Raw genomic sequence first — 10,919 nt, 5'->3', positions numbered from 1 at the left:
CGCTTCCTACGCGTTATCGCAAATAATTCTATAAGCATTGCTGGTTTACACTGAGGCCAATAGAAAGGAGCTTCACATGATATAAAGAAGGTGCACCCCGTGGGACTCATTAATTTTTGTGTACAAACTTAATGAATTTAGATCATAATTTACCAAGCTAAATTTCTATACTCTAGTATACATTGAAAAGTTGTAAGACCCATAATTAAAATTAATTTATAACTTTAACTTAAATTAAAATCTAAATTAAAATCGGTACCAAATATGGGCTAAACCTTGACGAAGATAATAAATCATTGTGGATTATGGTACACTACAATAGAGACGTGTTCAAATTCTTTCTCCTTGATCCGTGCGTCTATTGTCATGTCTTTGTCATAATAATTATAGACTACGTTTTGCTTATCAAATCTTATCAAATTAGGTTTCAACATTATGGAAGAAGATTTTACGAAAACATGGTCTATTATATTTTTAAGTGTTAGGTTTTGTTAGATGCAAAATCTAGACCGGTGTGGAATAAGGGTCGAGCGAAGTCACCATGTTGATTGAATATGTTTGTGCTAATTATGATTGAAGTGGTGGCTAAAAATGCGATAGATTCAGGAGGAAGAAGATTATCATTACAAATGCGATAAAAATCGGAGGCACGTTGTAGAAAATTGATTTGTCCATGTTATGACTTTCTTTAGGTTTTATTTTTTCACTTTATGTTAAAATAGATTGTATTCGTATGTTCTACAAAATGTTTGATTAAATTAATATTTAATTTTGATAATGAAATTTTATCATATAAAAAACTAGAACCAACAAGCTAGTTCAATTTGGTTTCGGTAGAAGTAGATTGGATTTTGGGTTTCACCTTGTTTGAGCCCCATTTAGGAAAAAAATTTAATTTTTGAATAGTATTATATTGATGGGAAATGTATGGTTAAATAATAAAGAAAAATTTTGAATTTACTGTAATATTATTTTATTAAAAATGTGTGGTTGAAATAATATCGAAATAATATCAAAATAATGTAGAAGAATGCATTTTTTTCTAAAAATGGGGCTCAAATAAGTTGTTTATGACTAGAAACTACGGATTTGTTTCAGTCCTATTTTTCGGGAGAATATATTTTGTAATAATAATTTTTGAAAGAATCTGTGGTCGAGAAGTGAAAACAAAATTTAAATTTAAGTGTAAAATATTTTATTGGCTAAATATATAATTTAAAATGAGTTTAGAAATGGTTCTGATTGAATTCTAAAGTTTATTGTGTTTCTAGAGTAAACAATAAAGTAAATTAAAGAACGACAAAGAGGCACTTAGAATAAGTGAGAGTTTATTATTTAAAATATTAATATAAAATCATGTCGGTAACCCGCATGTCTTGAACTTTCGCAGTAATTGTCATCGGACCCATCGCTTTACTTATGAATGTGTTTCTAGAAGTACAATTGCGTGATTGATGAGGTAATGAGTTGATCAACTCAATTTATTTAAATTTATAGTAAGTTGATTTAGTCTAATTCAACTCTCTAATTAGGTAACGTAAGATTGTGGATACTCTTATATTATTTCAGTGTACATATAAATTTATAGTAAGTTGATTTAGTCTAATTCAACTCACTAATTAGCCTATTTGAATCCCGAAACAAAAGGATCAAAACCTTCCACGCCCCATGTCGGATTTCCATTATTTTTTCATTAAAATGAAAAATATGAACGTTATCCATCACATCAAATCACCATATTTGACTTTTTATCTCTTGTGTGAGATCTATAACGACTATATTTTTATTCTCATTTTTACAATAATGTGGCTTAAACGGAGGCTAAAATTTTTTAAATCGAACAAAGATGCTAAATAATAAATATATTAGTTCTATTTTATAGACTTAGAAATAATTTGCGAATGATATTGATTAAGTTAATATATATTAATATTATAATACACTTTATATGATGCTAGAAATAAGTTTAGTATAGAAAAAAATTGATTAAAAAAAATTAATTTTAACAATACGTTTAATGAATTTATAACTTTTATCAATTTTTCAATTACATATATTTAGCTGCTGTTTGGTAGGAATTAAAATTTAGATTTTAATATAATTTAAGTTAATAATTAATTTTAACAACATATTTTATGAAATTCACAACTTTTTAATCACAAATTTCATATATTTTTATCAAAATTTACTAAAAATTTGATACCAATCTCCATCAAATAACGGCTTAGAATAATTTTTATTAAAATTTATTAAAAATTTAACTTTTAACAAAATCCAAACGGTGGTAAATATCTCCTCGCTTATTGTTTCCATATTTCAATCATCTTTTGACTCCAGTGTCTTATCACTAATGATGTAGTCAACTACAAAATTATTTATAAGTAGAAACTATCTTCAAAAAAAGCACTTATAAGGAAATTTACACAGGATAGGTTGCATGATTATCACATTAATGCTTGAAACTACACAAATAGGACATTTGACCAGATTTAAAAACGGTATATGCTACTTGTACATAATGCACTGTCCACCCCTCTCAAATGGAGGATGATCCACTTCGAATAAATTAATCTCGTGTTTGGTACAAATTAAAATCTGATTTTAATGAGGTGTCCTCAATTGCTATTGTGATGGATTTTAAAAATCATTTCAAATTTAGTTGTCTTCAATTGAGATTTTAATGGATTTTAATGAAATCCATTAAAATTTAGGTGTCCTCAATCGAGATTTTAATGAAATTCTTTAATATTTATGTATCATCAATATTCAGTGGATTTTAAACTTTTCATTAATAGAAGAGTTTTAAAAGATTTGGATGGATTTCAAACTTAAAAATAAATATTACCAAATCTTTTGAAATTTCACCATATTTGATGAGATTCTTATGAAATTTGTAAGAATCTAGTTAAATTCACGAAATTCATTAGAGTTCATAATCTTTTAAAATTCATTAAAATTTTAATTGAAAACACCCATATTAATCTAAGTCAAAATTTACAACTATTTTAATCACATATTTTTATGGGATTTATAATTTTCAACAACACATTTCAACAATTTTTATTAAAATCTACTAAAAAATGATTTTAATCCCCCACCAAATAAGGGATTAACTTCGTCTTTAAATCAAGTATATATACCCCTGCAATTATAATTCATAGCCTCAAGAGAAATAAAAAAAAATGGCTTCTCCCCATGTAGTTATATTTCCCTTCATGTCAAAGGGACACACAATCCCAGTCCTCCACCTCGCCCGCCTCCTCCTCCACCACGGCGCCGCCGTCACCCTCTTCACTACACCGGCTAACCGCCCCTTCATCTCTACCGCTCTTTTCGACACCACAGTATCCATCATCGACCTCCCATTCCCGCAAAACATCGACGGCATACCTCCCGGCGTGGAAAGTACAGATAAACTCCCTGATATGTCCCAATGGTCTCGGTTAGCCATTGCTGCAAAACTCATGAAACCCTACTTTGAAAAGGCCTTAAATTCTCTCCCACGCATTAGTTTCATGATTACAGATGGATTCCTGGGCTGGACACTGGAGTCAGCCCAGAAATTTGGCATCCCAAGATTTGTTTATTACGGCATGAGCAATTTTTCCATGGCTCTTTCATTTGCTGTAGCTCAATCTCGGCAGCTTTTTATAGATATGGGATCGGATAATAAAAAATTATTCACGATTCCAAGTGTTCCTAGGATTAAATTTTCAAGAAATGATTTTGATGCTGTGTTTGTAGATCCAGAGTACCAGAATACAGAACATTCTGAATATGTCTCGGAGCAAATTCAAGCAACGGGGAAAAGCTATGGTATAATTGTTAACAGCTTCTACGAGCTGGAATCAGTTTACGCTGATTACTGGAATAGGGAAATCGGTCCGAAAGCATGGTGTGTTGGACCGCTTTGTCTGTCGGCGCCGCCACCACAAAACAAGGCGGAAAATGGCCAAACACGGACGTGGATTCAATGGCTTGACGGAAAGAAAGAAGAAGGAAAACCAGTTCTGTATGTGGCATTCGGGTCACAAGCAGATATATCAAGAGAACAAATCAAGCAGATCAAAATTGGGTTGGAAAAATCTGGCGTCAATTTTTTGTGGGTTGTTCGGAATAAGCAAGCTGAAGATGACGATGGGTTTGAACATCGGGTGGGAGACAGAGGACTGCTGGTGAAAGAATGGGTTGATCAGAGGGAAATTCTTGAACACTCGAGTATTCAAGGATTTTTAAGCCACTGCGGATGGAACTCGGTAATGGAGAGTATATGTGCACATGTACCAATTCTGGCATGGCCGATGATGGCGGATCAACCACTGAATGCAAAGATGGTGGTGGAGGAGATTGAAATTGGACTGAGGCTTGAGACTTTTGATGGTTCTGGGAATGGTTTTGTGAGCTGGGAGCATTTGGAGAAAATGGTGAAAGAGTTGATGGAGGGAGAGATGGGGAAGAAGGTGCGAAAGAAGGTGAAGGAGATCGGAGGCGCCGCGGCAAAAGCAGTTGCAGAAGGCGGGTCCTCTTGGAAGGCATTGAATGAGCTCATAAATGAGTTGCATGCAGAAACGGTCAAGTGAAGAACTTTGTTTGGTTTTATTTATCATAAAGTATTTAATTTTGAGCAGTGCTGTAATTTTTATTTAGTTATTTTTATAATAATATTTTTCATAATTAATAATAATTAGCTTCATTAACTCATCATTTATCAATAAAAAAGTAATTATTTTCAATTTTTAATTTAACTAAAAATTAAAAAGTAACTAAAAAATACTTAATACTCCATCGATCCCATTTATATAAGTTAATTTTGTTTTTCACACAAATTAAAAAAATTTATTTAATGTTATTGAAAAATAATTTTTTATCAAAAACTTTTCTAGTTTACCCTTATTTATATTTGTACAATTTCAAGATTAAGTGAAAAAAAATTAGTTATAATTAAATAAGGGTATATTTTTAAATAAACAAAATAAAATATTTTCTATAAAAAACATGACTATATAATTGAGATAAGAAAATATAAAAAGTCAACTTATATAAATGTGGAGGAGTAGACAGATTTCAAGATGCTTACAATTTTAGATCACTACAGTACTATCAGGCTCTACTATTTATTGAACATGACACTGACATTTTTAGAAATGGTTACAATAACTAATGGCTACTGAATTGTATAGGACTAATTTATCATCATCCGCTATATTATTTGCGCAATGTCAGTAGCATGAGAATTGTTGGTGGGAAAAATTATGATCAACAAATTCCTCTCATAAAGTCTGTCCCCCAAACTATCTAAATTTGACGCTCAAACTGAAGCAAGAGGAGAAATGACTATTTGAGAGGGATTTGTTGATCATAATTTTTACCGCCAACAATGGGCACAATCTGTGAAAATTTGAACAAAGAAAACCACGAATCAATCTATTGAAATTGAGAAACCTTCGAAATTTACAAAAATCATTCAAGCGTAGGTGAATCTGGAGTAGGTAAGTTTGTCGGAGGTTGGAACTAAGAATGTCAACTTTAATCTAGTTAATATGAGAATGAGTTTAAAGCCGCGATGAAGGAATACTGAAGTAAGACATCAAGAGAATCTATCCCCTGCTTAATGCCATAGTCTACGAAAAAAGTTGGTAGCTGAAACCATACAAAAAATGGCTGAAGAACTCAACTCATTAATAGTGGATCATGCTGCTCTATGTGCAAAAATAAGGATCTTGGAAGGCTGGCCTACTGAATGAGGTACAGTTTTAGAAACTTTCTGGAAGACAGGTAATCAACAATCTCTAACTTCTTCAATTAAATCTATAGAACCTAAAAGTGAAATTCATGTCATTTAGAGGAAGTAATAGTTATCCTGGCAATAATAGATGGAGAATGCTTTCACCATATGCCCCTAGACAATGGAAGTACAATGAATATGTTATATGAAGAAGCTTTTGATTGAATGCATAAATATAATCCCTATTATTTTTTATGTCAGAGCTCGCTGCTTCACCATAAGCGACCTAGTCCTTCACGAACCAGGCACTCTGTTAGTAAAAGTAGGAGATGAGCCCGGGCATAAAACATGTAAACATAATTATCTTTGTTCATCAATCGTATGTATCATTTTACACGAGCACACGAACAAAGGCAAAGTATCCTTAAAATATAATTAAGGAATTTTGCTCTGAGATCATGAAAGTAATACAAGAGAAATAGCCATAAAAGCTCCCCAAGAAAAATATAGTTGTTGTGGTCAAAATGAGTAATCTCTAAAAGAAACTTAAAATCGATGACTTAATCGATCCCTGCATAGCTAACTATATGTCTGAGGCTAATATGATCGAAGAACTGAAATGTTTGTCTGTTAATTCTAAAGATGCAAGAAAGGATCTAAAAACTAAAAAAGAGTTGAGGGAACTTATAAAAGGTTTGCTGAAAAATTTCTTGATAAAAAACCTAGATGTGTTTGCTAGAAACATGCTGACATGTTGGGAATAGATTCTAATGTGGCATGTCATGCATTGAAAATTGATCCCAAGATAAAACCTAAAGTTTGAAGGAGGTGGCCAATGAGTGTTGAGAAGTTTGAAGCATTAAAAAACAAAGTACACAAATTGCTAGAAAATGGATTTATCCACGAAGCACAATACCCAGTTTAGATATCTAATCCAGTCTTAGTACCAAAAAGTAACGAAAAGTAGAGAACATACCAAGATTTCACGGACTTCAATAAGGTCCAATTCGAAAGACAGCTTGCCACTCCCTAAAATTGATTTGTTGGTGGATGCAACCACATGACATGAACTATTAAATTTCAGGTATGTATATTCAAGATATAAACAGATCCCTATGTATGGATCGAAAGAGGAACACACCACCTTTGCAACAAGAATGGGGAGCATACGTTTATAAGGTAATGCCTTTTGAACTAAAGAACGATGGAGTTACTTATCAAAAGCTAGTAGACAAAATATTTCCAGATCAGTTAGAAAAAAATGAAGGAACACCTTCGGAGTTAAATTTGAAAAATTTCTAGGATACATGGTCAATTACTGAAATATCGAATTGAACCCCAACAAAATTTAAGCTCTTATTAAAATGCGGTTCCCGATAAAGTCAAAGGAAGTACAAGAATTAATTGGAAGGATCTTGTTTTGAGTAAATTTGTATCATAAACAATAAACAAATATCATCAATAAAATGCATACCAACAAAGTTGATTTATTACTTATAATTCTATGTTTCGATGATATTGTGTTTGGCTCTCTCATTGATTCTCTTGCTCATGAATTTACCGAATGTATGAAACGTGAATTTGAAATGAGCATGGTTGGAGAATTAAGTTACTTGCTTGGCCTTCAAGTGAAGCAAACTAACTATGAGCTGTTTATTTGTCAATCTAAGTATGCCAAAGACCTAGTTAAGCGATTTGAACTGAACAGTAAAAAACACACAAAGATACCTATAAGCACGAGTGCTAAGTTAGGTTATGATCCAACAGGCAGAAGTGTTGATCAGACAGTGTATAAGAGTATGATTGGTAGTTTACTCTATCTTACAGCCAGTAGACCTAATATAGCCTTCAATGTTGGAGAGTGTACGCGATTTCAGGCAGATCCTAAGGAATCCCATTTAAGTGCTGTGAAAGGTTCTATTAGGTATATCAATAGGACAGCAAATCATGGGATCATATATTCCAGAGAGTCAAATCTTGATCTCGTTAGCCATTCTGACACAGATTGGGCTGGAAATGCCGATGATAGGAAGAGTACCTCGGGTGGATGCTTCTATGTTGGTTCCAATCTTGTGTCATAGATGAGTAAGAAGCATAACTCAGTTTCTTTATCTACAGTTGAGGCAAAATACTTTGCAGCTGGTAGTTGTTGCACTCAATTGCTTTGGATGAAGCAAATGTTGAGTGATTATGGAATAAATCAGGGGACCATGACCATCATTTGTGACAACACAAGTGCTATAAACATCTCTAAAAATCCTATTCAGCATTTTAGGACCAAATACATTGACATTCATCATCATTTTATTCGAGAGCTAATTGAGTCCAATGTAGTATCCCTAGAACATATCTCTATAGAAAACCAACTTGCTGATCTATTCACTAAACCTTTCGATGGGCTGAGATTTGAGTCACTTCGAAAGGCTGTCAGCATTTGTGTCACTCCTTGATCATCTTCTTCAATGCATACATGTCTTGTTTTCTTTCAGTAGTTCATTTTTGCACCTTAGCATTGGATGTTTCATGTGATATACCTCTATCTCTATTCTGCAATTTTAATTCTTAAATAAAAAAATAAAAAATTTTTGGGACTGGTCTTTACTTGTCTTGTTTGTATTGTGGTTGTTCACTTGGACTTGCAATTTGGGATCAAATATGCATTTAATACATGATTAACTTCTAATTCCCATCACTTATATTAAGTCTGTGTAGAATACTTAGTATATGTCATTTCTTATTTTATCTACATAGCACACACTAGGACCATGTAAGTGAGTCTTGACCGCATGTGTGGGACTTGGGATGGCTATCATCTATCGTTGAGTTGACCTTGGGTTTGAATTGATCTTAGACTAGATGACCTTACTTCTGGTGTGTCTCCCAAGTGATCCTGAAGAATTTTATTTATTGCATTACATCTTATACCTATCTTCGTAGCCTAGTTGACTCGAGCAATTAAATCTAAGGGGTTTCTTGTAACCCGGTATCCTAAAACCAACTGGTTTGGGAGTCACCAACCCAACGCTCGTTACAGGGATCTTCTTAGTAGCTTAATGGAGATAGGATTACACATAAGATTCATATATATATATTTTTTAAAAATTTTACGGGTCCTTGATGACAGGGAGAGAAAGAGCATTTTTACATCGTGTTTTAATGAATTATAGGTCCTAACGACATTGGATTTGACTTTCGAACATCTAAGTATAGACTTATAGTGCAGTGATTTAGCTGTTCCTTCTCACAAATTTCAGGTTTTGAGCCTTCCTTGCATGGAATTAGTGGCACGTTTCACGTGGGGTCACATATACAAATTACTCCATCCAAACTTGATCTCGGTGTGTGGTATATTGTTTCAAATCATTGTGCATGCCATATTTGTTTCAAATCATTATGATTTTTCAAAAAAAAAAAATTAAGTTTTTAAATGGTGATATTTTTCAAAATTTCGAAAGTGGTGCTAAATTAAAAATTACTCAAACTAATTCTTCTTTTCTGTTATTTCGCGTTTGGGTGCTATTTTTGTCATTTCATTCTCACTCGAGTCTCGCTACACCTCCGCTCGAGCGACAATAGCAGTGTACCTTTCGTTTGCTTCTCGCTCTAGTCTCGCTCGAGCAGCAGTGAGTCCTTTTGTCTTCTCGCGACAGAACTCAACCCCATTTTTTCTTTTCCTTTCTTTTCCCTCTCGAATTCTTCTCTTCCACAACAATCTTGGTGAACTTTCTTCCATTTCTTGTTGGAGTTCGCGGTTTGCACCACAATAAATCATCTGTAATCACATTTTCCTTCCATTTCTCAGTAATTTATCTCAAACCCTAAGTTTTTTCAATTTTTTTTTGTATTTTCTCTTATTTTGTTGCACATTTTACTTTTACATTCTGTCCTCGATATGTGGGTTATAGGATTCATTGCTATGTATATTTGCATACTTCGTTGGAATTGACATGGATTTGCATTTTTTTCTTATGTCAGGGTTTTGGATATATATATATATATATATCCTTGAAATAAGGATATATATCCTTATTTCAAGGATATATCCTTATTTCAAGGATAGTTTCACTTATTTCAATCTTGCCTACAACGTGCTCAATGTTTTGCTTCGTTTACATTATCCTTCGCCATTTATCATTTTTTTTTTGCATCCATCTATTGCGGTTGATGTCTTCGGCATTTCTATATCCTTTAGTCATTACCCTGCACATGTACGTGTTAAGTTCCGCATTAGCTTCATGACCTTCAGTTTGTTCCCTTCGTCCTCTCGTCGTGTTACGTTCTTTTAGATCATCCCTTCGGGCTCCTGCAGTTTGTGTCGTGCGGCCTTATTTGTGCCTTGTTTGCATCGATTTGCATCATGTGTGCTTCACTTGGCATGTTTTTGCACCTTTCCTGCTTTGTCTTGAGTCACGGTTAATGTTTGGGCTTTGTAGCTTTTCGATCATACATCTTGTTCCTTTTAGGTGTTCTTTATCCCTTTATGCTATATTCTATATCTTTCATTACATATGGCACCTAAGAGAGCTAGGACTGCTACTCAGCCTACTAGTGGGTCGACATCCTACAGTCGGTCTAAATTTACTGCTCAGGAAGTCTTTGGGAATCAATTCTCATTACGTCCAGTCCTAGTAGAGCGTGAGGTCACTCTGTCTGACCTACCACCTAACCTAGTAGCCATTTTTACCTCTCGGGGTTGGGAACCTTTGTTGATCGATTTAAACCCCCCACCTAGTCTCCTAGTTCAAGAATTCTATGCTAACATTCATGATGTCGGCGCATCATCCTTTAGGGTGTTTCTTTGAGGTCAAACGATTAGGATCACTCCAGATATTATCTCTAGCACTATTCATATTCCTCGAGTTATTCATCCTGTTTACCCGTATTTGACCGTCGATACTCTTCCTGTCGACTCTCTTATTTAGTCCACATTGTTTAACAGTCCTTTGGGTGGTGGTCCACAGGCGATCTGCACTAGATCCCTTCCTACTGACCGTCAAATTTTGTTGCGCATTGTGTGTACGAATCTATGGTCGGTGTCCCAACTTCCTTGTTGCCTATGGAGAAGGCTCGATTTCTCTATGCGCTGTTGCATGGTGATTCCATTGACCTTCCCACCTTCATCTATCAGCACATTCTGATCACATTTAGGGTCCCAGGTCATAGGATTGGCCTCTCGTATGCCTGTTTGATCCAC

General features: G+C 34.0%; 2 protein-coding genes across 2 annotated transcripts; both read left to right on the top strand.

Moving 5' to 3' along the window:
* The first annotated feature begins 3,152 nt into the window (after positions 1–3,152).
* LOC111409332 (UDP-glycosyltransferase 90A1-like) lies at positions 3,153–4,647 on the top strand. The gene has a single exon (XM_023039378.1). It carries the CDS (start codon positions 3,183–3,185, stop codon positions 4,578–4,580), a length of 1,398 nt encoding a protein of 465 aa, XP_022895146.1. The 5' UTR covers positions 3,153–3,182; the 3' UTR covers positions 4,581–4,647.
* A 2,670-nt stretch (positions 4,648–7,317) lies between these two features.
* On the top strand, positions 7,318–7,806 carry LOC111409580 (uncharacterized mitochondrial protein AtMg00240-like). The gene has a single exon (XM_023039612.1). The coding sequence runs from the start codon at positions 7,318–7,320 to the stop codon at positions 7,804–7,806; it is 489 nt and encodes a 162-aa protein (XP_022895380.1).
* Positions 7,807–10,919: the final 3,113 nt, after the last annotated feature.

Source organism: Olea europaea, chromosome 14 (assembly GCF_002742605.1).
Source record: "Olea europaea var. sylvestris chromosome 14, O_europaea_v1, whole genome shotgun sequence".
Taxonomy (NCBI): Eukaryota; Viridiplantae; Streptophyta; class Magnoliopsida; order Lamiales; family Oleaceae; genus Olea; species Olea europaea.
The sequence above is the reverse complement of the archived record's forward strand: the minus strand, read 5'-3'. Positions and strand labels throughout refer to the sequence as shown.